The sequence below is a fragment of the Gigantopelta aegis genome, chromosome 6, assembly GCF_016097555.1.
Source record: "Gigantopelta aegis isolate Gae_Host chromosome 6, Gae_host_genome, whole genome shotgun sequence".
Classification (NCBI taxonomy): Eukaryota; Metazoa; Mollusca; class Gastropoda; order Neomphalida; family Peltospiridae; genus Gigantopelta; species Gigantopelta aegis.
The window spans coordinates 86292967-86320230 of NC_054704.1; the positions used below are offsets into that span (position 1 = coordinate 86292967).

General features: G+C 37.5%; 1 protein-coding gene across 3 annotated transcripts in view; it reads right to left on the minus strand.

Annotated features, from left to right (window-relative positions):
• The window catches only part of LOC121373986 (teneurin-m-like), a 217200-nt gene that overhangs the window by 6684 nt on the left and 183252 nt on the right, over positions 1–27264 (minus strand). For 2 of the 3 annotated variants that reach the window (XM_041500842.1, XM_041500840.1), the window contains 13 exons: positions 25817–25963; positions 24592–24799; positions 17218–17337; positions 16462–16741; positions 15640–15907; positions 13962–14102; positions 12891–13143; positions 12016–12251; positions 11250–11407; positions 9811–10885; positions 7129–7451; positions 2100–2405; positions 8–1619 (listed from right to left, as the gene is read on the minus strand). In XM_041500842.1, coding sequence (XP_041356776.1) covers positions 8–1619; positions 2100–2405; positions 7129–7451; positions 9811–10885; positions 11250–11407; positions 12016–12251; positions 12891–13143; positions 13962–14102; positions 15640–15907; positions 16462–16741; positions 17218–17337; positions 24592–24799; positions 25817–25963 — 5127 coding nt within the window. The remainder of the gene's footprint in view (positions 1–7; positions 1620–2099; positions 2406–7128; positions 7452–9810; positions 10886–11249; positions 11408–12015; positions 12252–12890; positions 13144–13961; positions 14103–15639; positions 15908–16461; positions 16742–17217; positions 17338–24591; positions 24800–25816; positions 25964–27264) is intronic. The other variant, XM_041500841.1, reaches the window with a different exon arrangement.

Below are 27264 nucleotides of genomic sequence, written 5' to 3' on the forward strand. Positions count from 1 at the left end.
TACAGACCTGTGCGTGGTAGAACTTGGTCCGGCACGTGGTGGTTCATCATGTTGCGGTATTGGTATAGATTCAGAATCTCGGGACTCTTGATGACTCCACTGAGCTTGTCAAACACTCCCTGGTAGTCTGGTGAGAGCCAGCGACCAACTTCAGCATCATACACCCGCTTCAAGAAGTGAACCAGATGAGTGTGTGAGTTGTATATGCCGCCTTGGAAACCAAAGGACAGCTCAAAGTTGGGATTGGAGTCTTCTTCCAGCAGACCGAGAGGGTTGTACGCACACTGCTTCATTATGTAGCCCTTGTCGTTGAAGATCACCAGGGGACTCCCGCTGGGGTCAGTGGCGATGTAGTAGATCTTCTGTCTTCGCTCCAGGGCCATGAGTCTCCCCTTGGAATCGTAAAGGTACTGCGTAACCTCGGCTGATGTGTGGTTGTACGTGTGTGTGACTCTCAGTGGATGCTGGTTATCGGCATAGAAATACTGCATCACTTTGCCATATTTGTCTCTCTGCAAGGTTAGCCTGTCTGAGGGATCGTAGAAGAAAGCAAATTTGTACTTTTCAGGTTCAACCACTGAAATGAGCTGACCATACGAATTGAAGGCTAAAAGTGCAGTGCCTCGCTGAACCAAAAAGCCGTCTTGATCAAACTTGTAATACATCTCGCCAAATCGTAAAATCTTGTCGCCAACATCAAACTCGAGATCTCTAATTCTTTCCTTTTCTGTGATCTTGTTGATGTTGCCATTAGCATCATAGCCATACCTCCAAGCCGACTTCCCTTCCAACAAGACATCCACAATATTGCTGTCAATGTCATAGATGTATTCAATGGCCTTGGAGTCCGTCTGTCCCACACGGCGGCGCCACTGGTGTATACGATTCATCTGGTCGTAGTTCATCTGCAGCATGAAGCGCACGTTGTCATCAAACTTGATCTGCACATCCCTTAGTCGTCCGTAGCTGTCGTATTCACGAACAATCATCACATGATCATCGGAAAGAACCTGGCGATCTTGACCCGACCATTTTATATCGAGCGTCTTGATTCGCGATAGCTTCCCACTAACGTCGCTGTAGCTGAGGTTAGTGGACATGGTGAAGTTGTTGGAGAATGTTGCCACATAGCTGGACAGCCGGAAGTTGTTGTCATAACCGTAGGTAAAATTAACGCCAAGCAGAGTTGGGTCTTGTGGAAATGCAATGCTGTATTCTTTGACCAGTGAGCTGATGTAGGAATAGTGCGTCTTGCACCCGTAACCTCGGCCGAGAATCACTCCGCTGGATACTGACTGTACGTACGGGTCATACGTGAAGCTGATTTCACTCTCGTCGTACAAAATCATAGACACCTGGAAGTGGTTGTTGTAGCGGAAATAGACCCGCTTCATCTCCCCGGGGTGGACGATCTGCCGTAGTTTTCCGTTGGTGTCGTAGTCGAGAATGAAGGGTAGTTCAAGTCCGGGTGGTTGATACATGTATCGCTGGACCCCAACTGTCAGCATGGTGTGGAACTCGTGTTTGCCAAGCACCGGGGTGGTGACAGAGCGAAGTCGGCCTTGATCATCGTGGGTGAATTGGTACTGCTTTCCACTGGGCAGAATCACGTCTGTTGGCTGTAAAATTAATACATAATATTAATCAGTGACTACTTGTTAACAAAAGATCAACTTGAATGTTCAGATTTTTTATAATGTTATCAATAATTTAGGTTCTATATCTGGGTATCAACTCGGTGAATATGGTTCACCTTAATTATTATAGTGATGCACCTGTAACAAAATGTTGGATGCCATATCCATGAATTTCTTTCATTTGAACAGTGATACTTTCAAGAATAGCAGACATCTAAATACTATATATTCTCCAATCTGACACCCAATAGTCGATCTAATTTTTTTGGATGTGCTGGGGTGTCGTTAAACATTCTCATTCATTTATTCTTAGTTAAATATGGTTATGTTTTAATTTGCAATTCCATCTACCATTACCAAACAATTACTGTTTGTATCTAACCCATTTCTTTAATATTTTATTAGAAACGAGTCTAAAGATCAATGTAAAATTAAAAAACTGGAATTCCTGAATTTACTCACCATCTTTGATCCAAATCTGTAGAAGTATCTGAACTGTGCTCCGTTGGTGGCGGTGCGTTCGATCATCAGGCCGTTGTCGTTGTACTGTCGCTGCTCACGCAGTTCCCCATACTGCCACTGCAGGATGTCGCCACGGGGGCTGTACGTGATGTTCATGGCGTGGTGGCCGGTGGCAGGCAGGAAGTGGGAGGGAAGACCAGAGCTGTCATAGACGATCGTGAGAATCTCACGCAGATCTTTGTCCATGATTGTCTCGGTGTGGGTTTTTCTGTCATATTCTATTGTCAGCAGGTTGTCTCCATTGATCTGAATTGTACATTTATGCTTGATGAAAGTGTTTTGACATATAATTTGAAATCAAGAACTTAGCTCAATTTTTAAAAACAAGAAGAATAATTATTTGTACATATGAAGTACCATATGTGAAATGAATTCCAATTACAGTAATAACTGAAGTGCTAAAATATTAGGTATATGTCATTTAATTCATTAAAAGAAGAAAACTATAAAGTTACAATCTATATATGATAAAAATTGCATATACAACATGAAAAGATAATATTTGATAATATTTGAATTTATATGAAATGAGAATATTACAAACGCACTGCACACACTAAAAATGTATTATTATAAAACATATCTTTTAATGACAATAAGACTCTAAATGGCTACACTTGTGTTAGTGACTGTAAATAAGACCTCAGTTAATAATGTGTATTTCCCTCCTGGCTGATTGCTACACCTGCTACTTCAAACACTTTTGGATGAGCACTCATTTTTTTGTTTGGCCTTTATACCAGACATTGGTTATTCTCAACTTTACTAAATTTTTCAAAATTCTGCCCACCTCAAACTCACCCTTTCCCTCCTACCCCAGAACTGGTCACTGGCAAGGTCAGAGATCAAGTCTGAGGTGAGCATGCCTGAACCTTCTGGATATGGGCACGTAAAAAGAGTTTCTTTCCCCTTCCTTGCTACTTCAAACGTAATGTGACAATCAATCTGCTACATTATTACATTAGCAGTAATGGATCTTTTATGTGCACTTTCCCACAAACAGGATAGCACATTACAGCCTCTGATGTACCAGTTATGTGCACTTTCCCACAAACAGGATAGCACATTACAGCCTCTGATGTACCAGTTATGTGCACTTTCCCACAAACAGGATAGCACATTACAGCCTCTGATGTACCAGTTATGTGCACTTTCCCACAAACAGGATAGCACATTACAGCCTCTGATGTACCAGTTATGGGGCAATGAGCCCACACATGTTTTAGGGCGGAACGTAGCATTCTCTTGATGCACGGTCGGTCTAGGATCGATCCCCGTCGGTGGACCCATTGGGCTATTTCTTGCTCCAGCCAGTGCTCCACAACTGGTGTAACAGAGGCTATGGTATGTATTATCCTGTTTGTGGGATGGTGCATATAAAAGATCCCTTGCTGCTAATCGAAAAAGAATAGCCCATGAAGTGGCAACAGCGGGTTTCCTCTCTCAATATCTGTGTGGACCGTAACCATAAGTCTGATGCCATATAACCTTATATAAAATGTGTTGAGTGTGTCGTTAAATAAAACATTAAAGTTTTAATGGCAACTCAGTACATCTTAAACTATAGCTAGCAGGTGTCTTAACATATCATTTTGAAACATTATCTAGATATAGAGGGAACCTACTGCTGCCCATTGGCTATTTCTTCATAGTAGCCACAACAGATTATTTACATCAATGTTTTAAAGCCACCACAGCCTTTTTATGTATCAGCAGGGAACATATTGTTTTCAAAATCGTGATTAGCGATAGTTCTCGTCAACTAAACATTGATTAGCAACTGCTGTTTAATGTTTTAAAATTGTGTAGCAATCTCTAACAAAAGTACCAGTGAGGAACATGATACGCCCTTCAGGAGAATATGTTACAGGTATGATTAAAGTGTAATTATGTAAACATTTTGCAATGGGATGGATGACCAGTTTGTTTTGGACCAACCACCATTCCAAGTTGTTCCTTAATGTGAAGTCTGATGGTCCTGTATGCATCTATATGCAAGATATGGTCCAGACAAGAAAAAGTTAACAGACGGACATACGGATAGATGGACGGACATACAGATGGATGTATGTACGGACAATGTCATATCATAATACAACCCATAGATGGGCGTATAAAAATTGAGTAGTGAATCGTGAGATGTTACTGAACAAAATGTTCCCTGATCGGCCAAAAGGAATTGGTTGGAAGGAGAAACAAAAACTTAGTCCACTGAGGGTGATTGATCCTACAACCCTTCACACCTCAGACAAGGTCTCTACCAATGAGTAACATCTTGCCCAAATGTTTTAGTAGTTTAGTGTTTTGTTCTTTTATCTACTGACTTTGGGTGAGCAGGAAGGGAAACACATTGTTAACCTTGGCCTGAGCTAGACAACATCAACTATGGTAAATGACTGAATTTTAAAATGCAATTTGTAAGCAAAAGTATCGGTTAATAAGTTGATGTTAATTATCATGCACCTGTCTGCAGGGTTGATTCTGAGCAAGCATTGGTCAGCAAATTTGATATCGAAATCATTCTGTCAGTTAATTACATATCCACATCTATCACTATGGTTTTATATCTAGGTCTTCAAGCACATGCACAAATGTCCCAGTAGTCCCCACCCAGGTAAAACGTCAAAAGAGAATTCAATAATTATATTAAAAACCATGACAAGTTAGAAATTAAATCAACATTAGAAAGATCTGTTTTGTAGGTAGATGTGTGTATGTTTATGCACAATATTTTACATATTGACATATTTCTTTAAAAATAAATAAATACCAGATATAAATATTGTCTCTGATTCATTCTCCTAAGAAACCGAAGTTTAATCAATATATAGTCATAAAAGTTGAAAGACATTAATGTCAAGAGTTCATCAAAAGAATCTCTTTTGTCCAAAGTATCGTATGATAAATGTCAAGGTTTGCTTCCATTTCTCTGGAAGCTTTAGTCTGATGAAAGCCACAACTGATTGATCACAATGTCCTCTGGTGTGTTATTTTCTATAGCACTACACATGCACCAAGATGTATAGTTCAGTTCTATTCATTTTAAGTTAACTCCTAAAATGTTACTTTATTATGATATTACATAAGCTTCCTGTTCATTTGCTGTCCTTATTTGCAGGTCTCTAAGATGGTGGAACATGGTTTTCCTTAAATATATATCTTAACAGTTTAAACCATAAGAAAAGAAAATCTTACCTTTTTAAAAATTGTAAATTAATTGACAATGCTCTCTAAAAAATCTCTCTAAACTACCGGCAGACATTATATTTCCAAATTACAGTCTCAACTAGAAATCCCATATATATGGGTCTAGTTAAGATACTTCACTGAAGTTACAATTTGTTGTATATAGAAATGATCGGCTACTTCAGTCTCAAACAATTTCAGTCATGCATGAAAGTAAGTGCAACATAAGTTGAAGCAATGTTGTTGAATGCTTATTTGTAGAACAAAAATCATACAGTTATGTTGGACCTTGGAGAAAAAATATTTGCATGCAAAATATGGATTATTTTCTTTATCAGTGTTGAAAATTGATATTGAACTATTGAAGTACCTAGACCAGTGGTTATACTTTTGAAATGTCTTGATTAACTGACCTCTTTTTCTTTTAATTTTCATCACCAAGACAGAAGACTGTTAAAAGCATATGAGAAGTCTATATTTAATGCTGGCGTCTTGTGGATGGTATGTATACTTTGTATTATATAATATACATTTTACATACGTTAAGACATACATTGTTATTGCTTGTTTGTTAAATTATTGATTTTAATGATGTATCATACAAAATGCAACAATAAAAGAATAAATCTTTTTAAAAATTCATTTAAACAACAACTATTTAAAAGGAAAATGTCTGAGACTGAATTTGTGGAAAACCATGTTAAAAATATAGGCACGTCACATCTAGAAATAGGATGATATATATATACCTTCTGGGCAAGACAGCTGAAATGTTAAGTGGTCTGAACCAGGCCACGATTCCGTGACAATGTCAAAGGAAAAACTGACCAAGTAAGAGCTAGAAGCTGTATTGTTCACAAGGTCAATAAAATGTCACACCCAGACTTAGTGAGGAATTCTCTCTCTCCACATGGTGGTAACCATAGCAACAGAGGGTGAAAGGTAATTAAGCCCTGCAGAAAGGAACATGGTATTTTCTGGTGCAAAGTCTTTGAATCCTAACAACAACAAGTGATGCACATTTGAGTTACAGAACACACGATGCGTTGTGGATGAGATGACATCCTATTTATACACACTGGAAGTTCACCAGAAATTAATGTGCTCAAAAACCAAGTACAGGAAAGTTTTAGGGTTTTTTTTTTTTCGTTTTTTTTTTTCTCAATGACAACTAAATAACAAGTATAAAATTGATTAAATAACAAACTTAATATACAGATATATAAAGCAAAACATTATTTCAAACTTGTATTATATGTTATTGTACCTTTAAAATAGATATCATCAATATAATGTCTTAACTATATAATAGACATTGTTATTATGTTCATTCTAAATAAATAGGTACGACTTGTAGAGAAACCTTACTTTCTGAACAAATCTTTTTTACAAAAGGAAATTATATTTCATGATTCTGTTCTTTTAAGTTACTTCATTACCATTTTTATATGGCGATACACTACAGAAGAATTTTCTGGCAGGCAATGTCAAAATCCTTAAGTCTACCACATATGCCACTTCATAAATCAAAATTGTGTAAATTAATTTTAATTGCACCTCTAAAAGTCAATATGATGACACTTTTGCCAACAAAAAATATTTCCTAATTATTAAACTAGTATTCAAAGATAATTCGAACCAGTTAGTTTTTCAGGTTTTACAGTTATAATCACCCAATTTGGGTGAGATTAATGACAATATGGGAAGATTAATGATGATGAAAGAAAATCATTTAGTGTTTGAGCACGGAGATGATTAACCGAGAGGGTCAATGACGACATACCAAGAGAGCTTTCTCCTTGATTCCATCCTCATGCCACTCATGCATGTGTGCATGCCGGGGGAAGTGGGCGCCTACCCTCATACGCGTCCCAATCTTTTCTATTATCCTACTCTGCCGTGTCCGACCCTTACGCCGCAGATAGAATCGCCATTCTAAGCGGTGGAAGTAAGAGTTGGGCACAAGGATCTTCCTCTTGTAGTGCATCCGGTGCTCGTTCTCCATGATCGGGTGCTCGCCCGTTTCTATGGCAACGGTCAGGTTGCTAGGGAACAGCACGACAACAGCTCCTCCTGGCAGATAGGTGACCTTGGTTTGAGTGGAACCTGTTGAATTACAAAATTAACCATTTAGGAATAGCTCATGTCAGTATGTCTTTGTATTTTAGAGTATCAATATTTACTGGTATTGTATTTTAATTGTAGATAAATTGAAAATAATTTTTTTTAAACCAAAAGGAAATATTTCAAGTTCCAAGACAATAGCACTGTAACAACAAAAAAAGGAGAAAGAAAAATAATACTAAACAACATTAAAAGGAAGAAGATAGCTTTAAACAATATCTGCATTAAAATTGAGAATGAACTAAACTGAAAGATTTAACACTGAGGAAAAAAGCTAGCATGTAACTGAAGCAAAACATATTTCAATATCTAATGCATAAAGCAATTATCATCATATAGTCATACAATAAAAACCCACTAAGATATACGTCGACAAATACCAACAGTTGTGTAGCATTCCTATGTATATAAAGTAGTATTACACAGGGTGCAATATGAACTAGACAGAGATGATGTGATTCCAGCAGGCTACCACTGGATGTTAGTGGACAGTATTTAAGTAGCATGCAGAAGGAGAATAAAGAAATACAAAGCTGTGCAGAAACAAGGTATAGAGAATGAATACTAGTATCAGAGAAAAGCTTACATTAATATTCATGGCAAGAGAGCCTGTATTTATTCAACCTTTGTTCAACAAACTAAACAGAACAAAATGTTGGTTCATAAAGACAATTTACTTAACTTTCATGATGAAACATTAAACCCTTAGTAATATTCCCATGCTTTAACAATTTTCAGACAATTGCCGAGTTGAGAATTACAAGATTAAATACATTAATTTTGTTGATATTAAATCTTGTTATATTAGCAAAAATGAAATGCCAAGCCATTTTGTAAATGTAATAATTTAGAAATTAACTGGCTCAAACCGAGTTAGATAGGAGGTGCTTTCTGTCACTAATCAAGCAAATTATGGTTGAAAAAGCCAATGAAATGCAAGACCACCTGTTAAACTTTCAATCTGCTATAACAAGAAATAAAAGAAACTACTGACTATGTCTTACAGTAGATATAATAAATGATGCAAAGTTGTCTTAAAATACAACAGAAAGTTACATAAATTTTATGTTAAGCTAAGTTTCCTGGAAATAATGGCAGAAAAAACAGAATTACAAATGGAATAATGCAAAAAAAAAAAGTTTAAATATTAAAGAGATTTAATATTTTTAATAAAACCAGAAAGAAATTTAGAGTAAAAATTCAAATATGTTTACAGTGCCTTCCCTCTGTATTAATTTGTATGTAGTAGACAACAGACAATTAAAGATACTAAGCTAATGTAAGTTATATTGAGTTGAGAAAAGTAATTACAAGTAGAGAAAGAAATAGGCAAGCAATAATAGTAAAGTTTCGATTATAAAAAACACACCACGCCTTAATAATGTATTAATAAGCTGATAAACAGCCCAAACAAAGCATGCAGACCAACATTAAAAAAAGAAAATTTATCTACAAAAAGAATTAAGACAATTTCTTATCAATATTATTAACAATAATCATAAAACATTATTTCACATTTTCTCTATATTGATCGAAAATAAAAATGAACATTTGAATCTACAATTAACTGAACTATTTTTACTGCATCTATTGAATGAAAAAGAAAGAAAAGTAAGAATATTCTGCTAATTTGAGCTGTAAATCACTATTCCTCTAGGATGTTGCTATTGCTAACAGTTACTCCACATCAGTGTTAGGTACAGAAAGCAAAAATATTTTATTTTGAGATCAATTAAAATTCAGGAACAATCCAGAAGTGATATCCAATATAATTTACTAGCATATAGCAGAATGTGTTAAAATACTGATTGCAATTATGTAGTTCTAAAGTTAAAATCTGTCAGTCTAACTGCACTAATGATAACAAACACTACTTGATGACTTGCATAAAAGTTGGTTGTATGCTTCTTAAATGCTTGTTAAAGACCAGGGCCCCGTTCCACGAAGCGATCTTAGCGCTAAGATCACCTTAAGTGCATATGTTAGCTGTACAGTTACAGTAATCTTAGGGCTAAGATCACTTTGTGGAACAGGACTCAGGACTGGGATGTGAAGATGGGACAGAGAGAAGTTGACAGATAGGTGGTGCCCTTTTCAGAATGAGACAAACAAGTGGACATCAAAGATATGGAAAGAATGGTGGATATGTGAAGGGGGACCCTAGATCTGTTTCATCACCCCCAAATTAAACTCTTTCAACTCATTCACATAATCTTGGCAGCTTTACAGACTTATTATCATTTTACAAGCTAAAACATCTGATGTGGAATAAAGTATGGCATACGCACAGCCATAGAAAGTGATGCTTTATATAAAAAAGGTGGATTTGCAAGCAACTTGCCATGCATGACAGATTGCACGCTCCCATAGGTAGCCATGGCAACCACATCGCTGCTATCGGTAGTGACATGAACAATGGAACCTGTGGTGTTGACGTCGGTAATGAGTCGTGTGATTTCACCCGTCGGCTGGCTGATGGTTAGCAGCCGTCCCATGGCGTCGTAGCGGTACTTGAATGTTTTACCATCCGACGTGTGCTTCGACTCCATCAGGCCCGTGCTGGCCATGTACGTGAATGTGGCCGTCGTGTTGTCGGGTGCCGTGAAGCGGTACAGCCGCCGCATGTTGTCCATCGTCAGCTGGCATGTGATGCCGCTCGGGGCCACCACGTTCTCCGCCTGTGTGTCGTAGCGCCGGTTGATGCGGATGCTGTTTCCGGCGCTGTCGACCACCGACACCAGCTTGCCGTAGAACGAGTTGACGTTGTAGGTGAAGTTGTACATGTACTGGTTCGTCATGATGCTGATCGTGTACTGGTGCTGGCCGTACCGGTTGAACATGAAGATCTCCTGCGTCTCAGGGGAGACAACCTCGTACTGCTCCTTCCAGTTGGGCACGGGTAGCTCAGACACTATGCTGAAGACACGTAGATTCCCCATGTCGGCGATGTGCATGATGCCATCTGGAGTCACCGTCACCGATGTTGGGGTGCTGAACAAGGCCTGGGCTGCGAGTCTCTCCTTCTGATCAAAGCACTTGCAGGCCACTTTCTGACAGTCGCACTTGGACTTGGCTCCAGCATAGTGGTGGATTCGTCCGTCCGTGGTGACCACTCGGACCCGGTTGATGTGGTGGCTGTCACTCTCCACGACGTACAGATCACCGTGTGGTCCGAACGTGATGCTTTCCGGTGACACGAGAGTCACATGGTCAGCCACACTGGACGCCTGTTCATCATCGTTGAGCAGACCGAGGGGTAGGAAGTTGGTCTGGCGAGGAGGGCAGTATGGTGGACGTCCGGCGACGGTCACCAGCTTGTAGTCCTTGGTCAGTTTGAGGATGATGCTCTGGTCAAGGATGTGCAGGGTGTCATCCAGGGGGTCCACAGCAAGGGCAGTTGGCCACTTCAGACTGACCTAAAGACAAAACAAGCTCATAGTCAACACAGAAAACAAAAATACATACATACAGACTCTACTATTATGGTAAAAAAAAAAGCTGTATAGCCAAAAACATTTTACATTTACCGAGTTTATTGTCTTTAATATATCAACTTGTCAACACATTACTATTTTTGTTCATTACTAGGGATGGGTACAGAGGAATAAATAACAAAGATCTTATTTGGCTACATTTTACTTACTTACTGTTAAAATACTAAAAACAACTTCAATTTAACAGTTCCACTAAATGGCTATGCCAAATCTGCACAAAAAAGACACTTGTAAATATGTATTTGTTACTAAAAAGCCAGCATAATCATTATTAAAACTACAGTACCCTCTCAGCTGACAGAATGTCATCGCATGGCATGGGAGTCCACTGCCGCAGTTGTTCCTGAGTTCCAATCAGTGTTGTGATGTAGCCATCTGAAGTGATCTGACGAATATTCGGACCATCAGCGATGTAGATGACACCTTCCTTGTTGATGGCTATGCCTAAACAATCAAAGTTTATACAAGGTGAATTTCAAAACTTATTTTCTTATTGTGCTTTCAATGTTTTGTAAAATATTAAAACATGACACTTTTTTTCTTTAAAAGTTCTCAGAAATTTTATTTTGAAATGTTTTTCACCACAAAATTCCTCTTAAAACCAAATATTTTATTTTATTTTACAATGGGTTTCATTAGTAATGATTCCTCTTAAAACCTTAAAATAAAAAGTGTTTTAAAATGATTTTGCAATGTCTTCTGCAAGTATTAATTTCTCTTTAAAAATCTCTCAAAGTGTGTCATCTTTAGGAAAAAAGTTAAAGTTTGTTTTGTTTAACGACACCACTAAAGCACCTTGATTTATTTACCATCAACCATTTAGTAATTTTGACATAAAGTCTTAGAGAGGAAAACCCACTACATTTTTCCATTAGTAGCAAGGAATCTTTTATATGCACAATCCCACAGACAGGACAGCACATACCACGGCCTTTGATATACCAGTCATGATCCACTGGTTGAAACGAGAAATAGCCCAATGGGCCCACTGATGAGGATCGATCCCAAACCGACTGTGCATAAAGTGAGCGCTTTAACACTGGACTACGTACCTTTCGGATGTCTGAGTCGTGCGTTGATGGCTTTGCCCCCGTCTCCACACAGATCAGCCTCGCCCGGCGTGCACTCCTCCCCATTCCCTGCCACGTCCTCGAAGTTGTCCCGCAGTTCACGCACTGGCCCCATCGTCTTCACTCGAATCACCTTGTGACTCATGAAGTCCGAGATGTACAGCCGCCCGTCCACTGGAGACACAGTCATGTAGAACTTGTACGGGATTGACTTTGTGCTGAAGAAACAACATGGTTATAGTAAGCTAAACAGCTTAGTTGAATATCTAATAATTGATATAAAACACAAGCAATAACCTTTGTATTTTTAGAAGTACTTATATTATAGATCATATAAATAAATAAAAATTAAAATGTCCATTCTTTAAAATTTCTAATTCCAGAATTAACACTTCATTAGGTGAATTAACTCAGTTTAATCACAAATTTGTTATGTTAATTAATAAACAACACCCCTGCATGAAAAACACATCTGCCATTGGGTATCAATCAAAAGCAACTGAATGAAAAAATTGCTAATTCACAGAAATATAAAAATTTAATTTTAGATTAAAACAATGAAAAGAGATTTGGTGGAAAAATCATAATGTTACAGAAACTGCAGATAAAATCTTTCATATCTAAAAAGTTTCAAAATCAGTTCTGGGTAGCAGATGACTGCAAGACAGAGATGCTGTTTCCCGCACTGCAAGATGACTTCAATCCACCAAAATATGGTGCACATTGTACAATGTACACTGACGTGGAGGATATTTCTTCAAGGTAAAGGAATGTGTTACATGCAACTGATATTAGCATGTTTTGATGATACAAGTTTCAACACTAGTTATGTTCACATGTCTCTTTATCACACATACCTCATCTCCAGAATGCTGGCCACATTCTCTCTGTCTGGGGAGAGTTTTCGGATGAAGTTGTAGTCTCCGACATACAGACTGCCATCAAGGCCACTCGCCATGGCAACAGGGGCCAGAAGGTGGTTCTCGAGGGCTTTCCCATTGCAATCATCACAGTCGAGTTTACGCCTCTGACCACTGCCCAGAATATTTACGATCTTCTTAGGTTTCTCCTTGATGTAGATGTTGGTGCCATCTCCCTTGTGTAGGATTCCTGAATAATATGGACATACTTGTGTTATCCATGTATTTTTGCAAATCTTAATCATTTTAAACAGGAAAAAGAAAACAAAAATGTGCTATTTGGTTAATATTATATTTGGATTATATGTGTAAGTTTATTCACAAACAAGGAAAGTGTACGTGAAGGCAAAAGGATCTTGAAAACGACCCATTCTCTTACATAGACAGCAGTTATCTCCCCTTATTCATAAAATATTTTAGACTGCATGTGGCTCTCCATTTTAAGATGTTCAAAGGTGAACAGAAACTACAATTTCTGGTGAATGTCCAGGGGTGTAAATGACTAAATGTTTAACAACACCCCAGCATAAAAATACACATTGACTAGTGAGTGTCAAACAAAGGAAGTACATGAATATGACCATTTCTGGTATCCAAAGATATTTAAAGATCTCACCGACCTCGGTGGTGCTGTTGTTAAGCTATCGGACATAAGGCTGGTAGGTACAGGGTTCACAGCCCGGTACCGGCTCCCACCCAGAGCAAGTTTTAACGACTCAATGGGTAGGTGTAAGACCACTACACACTCTTCTTTCTCACTAACCACTAACAACTAACCCACTGTCCTGGATAGACAGCCCAGATAGCTGAGGTGTGTGCCCAGGACAGTGTGCTTGAACCTTGATTGGACATAAGCATGAAAATTAGTTGAAATGGAAATGAAATAAATATCTCTTCCCAATGCTTCCCAGACATGTGTATGTGATGTAGCCTGTCAAAGTGGTAATATTGGTATAAAGAACTACTGGTTATTTTTTGTAAAGGCTAGATTTAAAAAAGAGACCACACCTTCCTGGAAGTTGTACGTGTGATGTAAATCCAGATTCCATCCTCCGATCTCTGACGATGTTAAGTCGAATCCATTGACGGTCGTACTCCTCGTCTCCCAGAATACGTAGTCGCACTTCTGGTACTGGTACCCAACATACACTGAAAGTAAAGAGTCTATGTATGAATCACTGAAAACAACTACCCAAAAATGGTTTGTTATAACTGTACTACATGTATAGTCAACTATTTAATATATTAATGAAGGAAGGAAGGAAATATTTTATTTAACGATGCACTCAACACATTTTATTTATCGTTATATGGCATTGAACATATGGTTAAGGACCACAGATATTGAGACAGAAAACCCGCTGTCGCCACTTCATGGGCTACTCTTTTCGATTAGCAGCAAGGGATCTTTTATATGCACCATCCCACAGACAGGATAACAGGATAACACGTACCACGGCCTTTGATATACCAGTGGTGGTGCATTGGCTGGAGTAAGAATTAGCCCAATGGGCCCACCAACAGGGATCGATCCCAGACTGACCGCGCATCAAGTGAACGCTTTACCACAGGGTTACATCCCGTCTCCTTATATTAATATGTAAACTCAAAATACAAGAAAGTGGCTATATTTTGTTAAGGCACATATCAAATAGTGTAATGGAAGGAAGGAAATGTTTTATTTAAGGACACACTCGACACATTTTTTTTTACGGTTATATGGCGTCGGACATATTGTTACGGCCACACACAGATATTGAGAGAAGAAACTCGCTGTCGCCATTTTATGGGCTACTCTTTTCAATTAGCAGCAAGGGTTCTTTTATATGCACCATCCCACAGACAGGATACACCAGTTGTGGAGCACTGGCTGAATAAAGTAATGGCAAGTTGACATATAATGTGACATCACTGATATTTCCACATGACCTGTGATGTCACTGTCAAATTTATCCCATATGGTCTACTCATTCTTAATTTGCTCTTCCACAGCTTTTCACGATCATACATTTTCTCAAATCCCATTATACAGAATGCATTAAAATCATGTCCATCAATTATGAAGTGATTAGTAAATGGATCATTATGTCCTGCCCTTATACTAAAATAAACTGGCTGATCTTAATTTATTTTGATCTTGCTGCTTGGACATCTATTTAGTCTTTGCTAACTTTGAATGACAAAACTATTACTGTAATTAATTTGTTTCTTTCTCTTTATCTCTGCACAAAGCAGAACCAAAGGGATGTTTTCACATGATGCACTGCCATGTGCTTGGTCTATTGATGGACATCCCAGGATAATATATCCTTCATTATCTGCCTACATATGGATAATATTTCATGATTTACAGTGCTGACAATTCCATAGACTTTCTGATTGAAGATGTGACAATTCTGTCAACTTTTTGACTGAAGGCAATGAAGAAGTTTGTTTTGTTTAATGACACCACTAGAACACATTGATTTATTAATCATCAGCTATTGGATGTCAAACATATGGTCATTTTAACAGTCATAGAGATGAAACCTGCTACATTTTTCCATTAGTAGCAAGGGATCTTTTATATGCACCATCCCATAGACAGGATAGCACATACCATGACCTTTGATATACCAGTCGTGGTGCACTGGCTGATTGAAGGCATTGCTATACGTTTACTAATGTTGACAATGCTGACACTCACCTCTAGCTGTGACAATTCCGTAGACTTTCTGATTGAATGCGTTGCGCCTGTCCCAGGAGAACGTGTACTTAAGGTTGGGGTCAGCCTCAAAGACCTTGTCGACGATGACGCCCTCCACGGAGACACGCAGGTGGACAAGACTCAGGGTGGTGGGGATCAAGCCCGGGGTCATCTGGATCATGATCAGAGACATGTAGCCTGGAGACTCACTGCTGTGGTACACCAGGTGAACGTCCGTCCCAGGGATGTCCAGGCTCTCCTGCAGAACCTGAGTGAGGAAAAACAGTTATAGTGAGGAGACCGTCATCAATTGTATAATTAATATTAATAAAATATCCCTGGTTCAAAGATGTCCAGAACCTGCACGTGAATAAGAGCTATAGTGCAATATAAACATTAATAGTTCAAGGATATTTGTGTTTTTTTGCAGAGCACATGAGCTATTGGTAATTCTGACACCTACAATGTAGTCTTAGAGGAAATCAGATACTTGTTTCCTTTAGCAGCAAGGGACATTTTATTTGCACTTTTCCACAGTTATTAATCATCACCTACTGGATGTTAAACACATATTGTCAAATGTCTTAAAGGGAACACACCATATTTTTCCATTAGCAAAAAGGGATCTTTTATATGCCCTTTCCCACAGACAGGACAGCATCTACGATGGTCGTTTATAAATGTACCAGTCGTAGGACATGAAATAAAACCAGTGAGAGATAATTCAATCCTACAACCGAAGCACCTTAGGCAAGCGCTCTACCATCTAAGCTAGATCCTGCCCCAACATTGTGAGAGACGTATTAGCAGCGAGGGGTGTACCTGTGACTCGGCTATAATGGTGCTCCTCTCTGGACAGGCTCCCAGCTGGGTGTGTTGCCATGTCGACAGGACAACCGGACGGAGCAGGTAATGCTGGTGTTCGGTGCTGCACGCCTCGGGGTGCGGCTTCCACGTCTGCTCCTCCTCCAACGCCATGACAACGGTATCCATGGTGATGATCTGATTCCATGGCACCAAGACACTTGCTGTTTTAGTGTCAAACGGTTGTCGGATGAACTCGAGTTTGACAGAACCGCCACCGTTCACAAGAATGTCAAACCTACAAACAAATATGCAGAATATTATTTATATCATTAAATTATTCCTGAAAAGCACTGTTAGGAATAATTCATGACTTTTTCTTAATATATGCAATAAAACATTTTTTTAACTTGTTGTATAAATAATTTAATTAATATATGATAATTGTATAATTTAATTAATACATGATAATTGTATAATTGTATAATTTAATTAATATATGAATAATATTATAAAACTTGTGTATTTTGCAGTAGATTTGATTGAAAACATATTTTATTATATATACATGTATTGTATATATACAAAAGGATTAGGCACAAGTTATGCATAGATTATTTATCATTTACAAAATCTTTAATAACTGTACCAAGAGGGCAGTTATATCTACAAACATGTTTATGTGATAATGTAATTGGCAATCCACCCACTACTTCAAAAACTCATTAACAATGAAATTATTGTATGCTTGTGTACCCAAGAATGATAACTTACAGTCCTTGTTCACGGGTAAGAGTGAATCCATAGAGGGGCTGTGCCACAACACCGACCTTGACCCCAATCAAAGGAGTTCCATCTTTGGTTGTCACATGACCACGGATCACGGACACTTGACTGAAAATAAGATAAAACGTAAAATTATCTATAATCGTAGCTTTGTTTTTAATCTTCATAAACCAGAGATTAAAATTAAAATTTATTTAATACTATTTCTCACACATGGAATGGACTTTATATATACAAGAACTCCTCCAGCACCTGTTTAACAGGTAGCAGATACTGTTATATGGTAACTGTGGCATATGGTTACGACTGTTCAAATAAAAAGAAAGAAGTCTTTTATTTAACAACGCACTCAACACATTTTATTTACGGTTATATGGCATCAGACATATGGTTAAGAACCACACAGATTTTGAGAGGAAACCCGCTGTCGCCACTACATGGGCTACTCTTCCGATTAGCAGCAAGGTATCTTTTATTTGCGCTTCCCACAGACAGAATAGCACAAACCATGGCCTTTGTTGAACCAGTTATGGATCACTGGTCGGTGCAAGTGGTTTACACCTACCCATTGAGCCTTGCGGAGCACTCACTCAGGGATTGGAGTCGGTATCTGGATTAAAAATCCCATGCCTCGACTGGGATCTGAACCCAGTACCTACCAGCCTGTAGACCGATGGCCTGCCACGACGCCACCGAGGCCGGTGTTGTTCAAATAAAATGCTACTACTAACTATGTCATAATTGCAACAAAAAAAGGGGGATGAAAGAAATATTTGTTTAATGACACCTCAGCACATTTTAAACTATAGCTATTTGGTGACTAACATAAATTTATTGTGACAGTTGTAAAAGAGGAAACCTGCAGTCACCACACAGTATACATCTACCAAACAGCAACAAGGAATCTCAAATTATATATACTTTCGTAAGCACAGTTAAAGACTTGTTATGTCGTTAATAAAACTGTTTTTATTGATCTCGAAAATATCAAGTGACACCCCATTTATTTGCAAGTAGATTAAATGAAAGGTGCCACATGTTTTGAATGTGTCCTTTCTGGCTGGGTTGAAACACTAAACGTTAAGCTTGATTACCAATTTACCAAGTATTAGAATGGGGAATTTTTGGCGTGCTTCCTGTTCAAGAATACCTGTTGTGGGAACAAACCTCAACTTTAGCAAGAAATTTCTGTCCAAGACAAGCTTACCATAAGTGTGACACCCCATTATATGACAGTACATTAAAAGTATGGTGCTACATGTTTTCAATGTGTCCTTTCTGGTTTGGTTGAAACATTAAACATTAAGCTTACCATCAGTATTAGAATGAGGAATTTTTGGCGTGCTTCCTGTTCAAGCATGCCTGTTGTGGGCACAACCCTGGACTTTAGCCAAAGAGTTCTATATGTTAAGCTTACCATTAGTGTGAACTGACTTGACCTAATGGAACCTAATGAGTAATAGTGACTGCACCAACGCAGATGCAACCAATTACATGGGAAATAAAGCACAAACTCGGCATTCTATGAATGAAATGCACACCGTAACTGCAGGACCACTTGATTACGAGTGTGGGTAAAATGGCATGCATGCTAAACATCTTCACTGCTTGCTTGTGGTCCCAAACCATGTCCTATCAAATTTTCTGTGATATTCTCCTGACAACTTGCTTTTTGTATCAAAACATGCCCGCAACAGACTAGCAGGCATCTGGGTGTGCACTTCAAAGCCCACTCTTGGTGTATTAATAACAATGCTATTCTAGAATGCTATGTAATTTTTCACCAGATATAAACCAGATGTCGCAAAGAAACTCTAAACTAATATATAAAGTTCCCAGCTGTTTGCATTATGTCTTTTCTAACATATATCTGGAAAAAGAAAGGAGTGTTTGTTTAATGACATCTCAGTACAGTTTTATAATTGCAGCTATTTGGTGTCAAACAAATGGTTATTTCAACACTTAGTGTACAGTCACAGAGAGGAACACAGACTACTCTCATAAGCATGAGACACGGAGTCAGGATGGGCAATTGCCCCCTTAGTGCTTCAGCAAATGTTTGCATTTGAGCAAAAACAACGGTGACATTCTGACATTCGAGGAAAAATTAGTTGGCTCAAACATTTGTATCCTGTATTTCCACCATTCTACTCACAATATATTAATTCTAATCCACATAAAAATGTGTACTGATTTGTTGGAAACATATATAGCTGTTCGGTATAAGGCAAACAGGAATAAACATTATCCAATTTCAGGTATTTTCATTTAATTTGGGCAAAAATCAGCCTGCCACCAAACACAGATTGGGAGCTCATACACTTATGGCTACTCTCACTTAATAGCAGCAAAAGACGTTACATATATATATATATGAACTTTCCCACAGAAGACAGCATATACTATAGCTTAGTATTCCAGTTGTGGGGCATACATGGATTACCCATCAGATGAGTGTTCTACTACTGAGCCTTGCTGTGGACCCCCACCTCGCAACACATAATGTATTGCAATTAAAAAATAAATAAAAAACAAAATTTTTAATTTGCTTAAGCTTCTTAATAGAACAGTCAAAACAGAATGTCTTGCAATATAATATGCACTATACTGACAATAAATGGAGCAACAAGAAGAAAAAAATGATTTAGTTTTTTTTAATGAAACAGTCAGTGGTATATGTCCTGCAACATGCACGCTAATGAAAGAAAATAAACCAACAAGAAAACATGTTTTCTTTCTTAATGAGCAACTAGATAGTGTGTTCAATAACATTTTCATCTGTTTGGTATGTACCTCGGTAAGCAGTGTCAGTGACTTTAACGATGTATGTTTTTATATTTTCTTTGTTGACTTTGAGCAACAAGAAGCAAAAACCCCACCTTCTTTAGTTTCTTAATGGAACAGTCAAAATGTTGTCTTGTAACGCGTTCACTAATGAAGGAAAATGAACCAGCAAGAAAACTTGTTTTCTTTCTTAATGAACAGTCAGTTATCTACAGTCCTTCCCATCAGAAAACATCGGTTTTTTAATGTGGTATGTACTAAAAGTTACTTATTTCTGAGCTGATTGTTTTCTAAATTACACACAAAAATAGTGGGGGGTTTGGTTATTTCCAAAGCACTTTCACTTTTCTTCTTATGGCAAATTAAACTGAAATTATTTACCCAAAACAATGTTCATAAAACTTGGGGAAAAAAGAAAGAAATGTTTTATTTAACGACGCATTCAACACACTTTATTTACGGTTATATGGCGTCAGATATATGGTTAAGGACTACACAGATTTTGAGAGGAAACCCACTGTCGCCACTACATGGGCTACTCTTTCCGATTAGCAGCAAAGGATCTTTTATTTGCTCTTCCCACAGGCAGGATAGCACAAACCATGGCCTTTGTTGAACCAGTTATGGATCACTGGTCAGTGCAAGTGGTTTACACCTACCCATTGAGCCTTGCGGAGCACTCACTCAGAGTTTGGAGTCGGTATCTGGATTAAAAATCCCATGCCTCGACTGGGATCCGAACCCTGTACCTACCAGCCTGTAGACCGATGGCCTAACCACCATGCCACCGAGGCCGGTCTGTCTACAGTATGTCTCACTCTTACAATATATACATGTACCATACTGTTATTGAAAAAGAATCTAACTTCTTTAGTTTTTTAATGGAAAAGTAAAACCTTGCCAAGCGGAAGCTAGTATTTTGATAAAAATAGAAGATGCAAGTTTGAACTTTTTCCTTTTGCCACAAATCTGCCAGTGTTTTCTTCAGTGAAGACAACTGGTGTAAGAAATAAATCAGAAATATGTTTGAACAATATAACCTTTCTCACACGCTGTTTTAGTGGGTGATGATTTTTTTCACAAAAAAACTAAACTGTTATGTGAGACCTGTACTCCATTAGAGGAATGCTTCCCTTGTGTTAGTTGAGGATAGAGGACTCATTACAGAACACAACTAGCCACAATTTTCCATTTGGCTTGAAAACATAGACAAAACTAACATAGTTGTGGATATTTTTCGCATTCCTATGGCTAAAAGCACAGCTGCAGTGCACCATTACATCTCCGGCCTTTCATCATTGTTTCATAAGAACTCAAGATAATTGTAAACAAGTGTTTACACAAACATTCTTCCCCATTATAAATAGATGTCAGGTGCCACTAAAAACCTAGAAAAAAATATCATGTCTACAGATGCCATGATGCATTTCTAATGTCGGCTAAGTGTCTACCACCAAATCAAAAAAAGTTTGTTTTGTTTAATGACACCACAATAGATTCAGCTATTGGACATCAAACATTTGGTACTTTTCACATATAGTCTTAGAGAGAAAAAACAGCTATATTTTTTCCGTTAGTAGCAAGGTATTTATAATGTACCATCCCACAGACAGATAGCACATATCACATATTGTGGGACCATCAAATCAAATCACACAGATGACAATAGTAACTATGAATGAATGAATGAATGAATGAATGAGTCAGTCATTCAGTCAATCAATCAAATAGTGCTAATATATATATAACTCCCCCATTTTTAAAAACTTTTTCTTTCTTTCATATAATTAATCTTTATTTAAAAGATATATTTTGTGTGCTGGACGTGATGCTACAAATTTATTTATTCAAATTCTTAAAAATACAACAAACAAAGAAAAAATGTTGTGTACTAGAAAACAGTTACCACACCTGTACTTTTGTGTCTATCAGTGTTCACATCTGTCAAATTAAGTATGTGTTTTACAGACTGATAATGCTAATGACCTGACGGAATTCTTAAAGTCTGTACACTACACTAATCTCTTTGATCTGAAAGAAAATACACTTGCTTGCCTTACATTCACACACCACCCTCGGCTCGGCCAGTTGTAGAGATAATCAAGAGAAAGGAGAGAGAACGAAACAACTTCCAGCTGCACTTTTGTATGGGAAGTGCAGATTCTGCTATGTACCATACAGACAGTATGCAAATTAATCACTTGCTTTGACCTCTTTAAAATATTATCAACAATAAGACCGACTTAAAAACTATAGGACCAAATTACACAAATTCTTCAGTGTTAAACATGAACAAATACACTTTTTAAAAAGCTGATGTATATTTTTGTGCTGGGGAGTCATTAAATATTCATTCATTCATTCGTTTCAAAGGAGGGCAAGAAGAGAAAAGAAGACATAAAACTGAAACCTATCAACAAACTAGACAACAAAATGGATGCAAATGTCCTCATCTAACTTATATACCTGCTATTTTAAACTTTAATAAAGACTTTTTTTAAATTATTTTCAAAGGAAGATAAAAAAGGAGAAAGGACAGAAAACACAACACTATAAGAAAGAATATGAAAAAAGCTTCTTCTTGTTTGGTTCAGCTTACAATACTGGTTAAAAGTTAAGTTTCTTTTGTTTAAAGATACCACTAGAGCACATTGATTTACTAATCATCGGCTATTGGTAATTTTGACAGTCTTAGGGAGAAAACTTGCTACCTTTTTTCATATGCACCGTCCCACAGACAGAATAGCACATACCAGTAATGGTGTACTGGCTGGAACGAGAAATAGCCCCATGGGCCCACCGACAGGAATCAATACCAGACTGACCATGCATCAGGTGGGTGCTTTACCACCAGGCTAAGTCTCGCCCTTCTTAGCTGGTGTATTTTATCACAAAAACTAAAAGAGACCAATACAGTAACTCACGTCTCATAGAAAGCGTTTGTGTGGTGTAGGTCTGTATTTTCTCACAAAATAACCCATTTTCTCACAAAATAACCAAATACAGTAACTCACGTCTCACTGAAAGCATTTGTGTGGTGTAGGTCTGTATTTTCTCACAAAATAACACATTTTCTCACAAAATAACCAAATACAGTAACTCACGTCTCACTGAAAGCATTTGTGTGGTGTAGGTCTGTATTTTCTCACAAAATAACACATTTTCTCACAAAATAACCCAATACAGTAACTCACGTCTCACTGAAAGCATTTGTATGGTGTAGGTCTGTATTTTCTCACAAAATAACACATTTTCTCACAAAATAACCCAATACAGTAACCACGTTTCATACAGTAACTCACGTTTCATTGAAAGCATTGTATATGGCGTAGGTCTGTATTTTCTCACAAAATAACACATTTTCTCACAAAATAACCAAATACAGTAACTCACGTCTCACTGAAAGCATTTGTGTGGTGTAGGTCTGTATTTTCTCACAAAATAACACATTTTCTCACAAAATAACCCAATACAGTAACTCACGTTTCAATGAAAGCGTTGTATATGGCGTAGGTCTGTATTTTCTCACAAAATAACACATTTTCTCACAAAATAACCAAATACAGTAACTCACGTCTCACTGAAAGCATTTGTGTGGTGTAGGTCTGTATTTTCTCACAAAATAACACATTTTCTCACAAAATAACCAAATACAGTAACTCACGTCTCACTGAAAGCATTTGTGTGGTGTAGGTCTGTATTTTCTCACAAAATAACACATTTTCTCACAAAATAACCCAATACAGTAACTCACGTTTCATTGAAAGCGTTAGGTCTGTATTTTCTCACAAAATAACACATTTTCTCACAAAATAACCAAATACAGTAACTCACGTCTCACTGAAAGCATAGGTCTGTATTTTCTCACAAAATAACACATTTCTCACAAAATAACCAAATACAGTAACTCACGTCTCACTGAAAGCATTTGTATGGTGTAGGTCTGTATTTTCTCACCATTGAAAGCGTTGTATATGGCGTAGGTCTGTATTTTCTCACAAAATAACCCATTTTCTCACAAAATAACCAAATACAGTAACTCACGTCTCACTGAAAGCATTTGTGTGGTGTAGGTCTGTATTTTCTCACAAAATAACCAAATACAGTAACTCACGTCTCACTGAAAGCATTTGTGTGGTGTAGGTCTGTATTTTCTCACAAAATAACACATTTTCTCACAAAATAACCCAATACAGTAACTCACGTCTCACTGAAAGCATTTGTGTGGTGTAGGTCTGTATTTTCTCACAAAATAACAAATTTTCTCACAAAATAACCCAATACAGTAACTCACGTTTCATTGAAAGCGTTGTATATGGCGTAGGTCTGTATTTTGTCACAAAATAACCCAATACAGTAACTCATGTTTCATTGAAAGCGTTGCACATGGTGTAGGTCTGTATTTTCTTATAAAATAACCCAATATGGTAACTCACGTTTCATTGAAAGCATTGCGCATGGCGTAGGTCTGTATTTTCTTACAAAATAACCCAATACGGTAACTCACGTCTCATTGAAAGTGTTGCGCATGGCGTAGGTCTGTATTTTCTTACAAAATAACCCAATACGGTAACTCACGTCTCATTGAAAGCATTGCGCGTGGCATAGGTCTGCACACTGTTCTCCTCGATAAGAAACTTCATCTTGTCGAAGAAGGACGCGGTGGTGCTGGGAGGCTGCTTGCTCAGCAGGATCTCTTTGGGGTCCGGGGACGCGGAGCAGAACTTGCTGTCTCGACATGGTCCAGTCACACAGCAGTCTGGGTCCAGGCAGTCCAGCAGGCCATCTGGAGGAAAGAAAGAACAAAACGGTTTACATAATGACACACTCAACACATTTTTATTATTGTTATATGGTTATGGACCACACAGATAATGAGAGAGGAAACCTGCTGCTGCCATACTATGGGTTACTCTTTTTGATTAGCAGTAAGGGATCTTTTACATTAACTTTCGCATAGACAGAATGGAACATAGTATGGCCTCTGATGCACCAACTGTGAAACACTGGCTGAAGGTAGTACTAAACCAAATAACTTCCGGCTGGGTCAAAGTTCGAGGTGCACTGAACTTTTGATATATTAGTTAACACCACAAGTCTTGTGATTGGTGATAAATGTGAGTGTGTTGGTTGTAAAAAAAATGAGTTTCATCTGGGCAAAACATGTATGCAATTTTATTTCATCTAGTACTTGTGCTTGAAACATGTAGTCATAGATGCTACTCATTATTTCTGAAATGAGCAGCTTGACCCCCAATCTTTTCTGATTCACTTTAAGGGTGATCGATGGGTGGTAATATTTAATATCTGTGGTGTTTATGTCAATTGATATGCTGCAGCTAGGAGTTTTAGCCACATGTTACTATTGTCGTCAGTGGGATTCAATTTGGTAGTATACACCCTGAAACGAGAAATAGCCCAGTAAGCCCACCGACAAGGATCAATTCTTGACCCAGCATGAATCAAGCAAGTGCTTTACCACTGGGCTACATTCTGCCTCTAGTTAGTTTTTACTGCACACACCCAACCTCAATAATTATTTTAAACTAGTTTAACCTTGAATACAGTTCCATCTGTAATATGTATGTATAACAGATAGGAATATAGATATTATAACTACTTTTTATTATGCCAGATTTGTCCAATAATCACAGTGAATGATTAACTCCCAATTATATGAAGATTGCATTTTGACAATAAGATGACCCCCCCACCCCCCCCCCCCCCCACCCTCCACATGATCAATTTTGAAAAAGTACCATTCCCCATGAATTATATATAAATTTATATATGTAAATATTACCATTGTCATTGTCCAGACTATCACCACATACAGTTTCCATGGCAATGTTGCATGCTGGTCCTTTCCAACCATTCTGACAGCTGCAGGTCCAAGTGTTCTGAGAGCGCTTACAGTCACCATGGTTACTGCAGTCACTGGGACACCCATCTGGTAATGACAACAAATGCATCTTGAAAATTATATTCAATAAAACGGATATTATTTATCAGATTTGCAATATTTATAAATTATAGAACACAATTGCACTCAGGGCTACTAATATTGACAATATTGATAAAAATTACTTTTTTGAAAATGATAAATTTTATTATTTAAATTGCTCTGACGTGGTCATGTGTTTTGGTGCCTTGCACAATGGAGGGTTATATCAGTAATATAAAATGACTGAAACAGGAAAACAGAAAAACAGTTTATTCTAGAGATGGTTTTTGGCTTAAAACAATAAATAGTTTAATGGCAATATGTTCTACACTGATATACAAAATATAGGTAAAAAGACCTGTTCTATTTTGACAAATAAAAGACAATAATACTTTTTAAAACAAATAACACATTTTTAAAAAGAAAACTAGTATTTCTTAGTGGGTTTTTTTTTTTTTTTTTCTTCTTCTTTTTTTTTTCGGGGGGGGGGGGGGGGGGTGTCTTCTACTAATTTGTTGACACATTATAGAACCAATACCAATATACACTGAAACTCCTCTAACCTAGATACCCCAGAGGCAAAGTAAAAAGCATGGTTTTATGGGGTATCCAGTTTAGAAAGGTTCTGTTCTATACTGATATTTGAAAAAATACCATAAAAAACATCCGGTTTTGAGATAATTCTAGTTTACAGAGGGTCCGGTTTTATAGGGTTTCACTGTAGTTATTTTTTAATGGAAGATACTATGACTTGTGCTGAACTGATGCAAGCACTCTGGTGTTAAAAACTGCACACACAGAACCTGGTTCCTGCACTTAACATTAAATGAATATGACAGACCAGGAACAAAATCAAGTCGTTAGTGAGCGCTAGTGCCAAAGAAACCAATGTACTAAAGGCAATCCTTGTGTATCTTACAGTGCAATCTTTGTGTATCATAGCCAAATCCTCTAACAATGAGCTAAATCTGGCATCACAAAGATATATAACCTTTGCATAACGACTAAGTTATCTAAGCCTAACTTGCCCATATTTAATGAATGCACAGGGCTTATTGCTGAATCTTGACGATAATACTAATGAATATTTCAATACATTTTTTACTATAAACTGCAGACAATATACTAAATTATTCAAAGAAGTTCTTTTTGATATCTAAAAATCATATAAAATACATGTTTTCTGTTTGAAGTTACACAAAAAAATCCACTGTATTAACTTTTTATTGATAATCAATTCTAGCAGTAAATTATCTTTTCACAAGATCAGCAAAGATCTGTAAGTGAGAATTCATTCAGATGGAAAA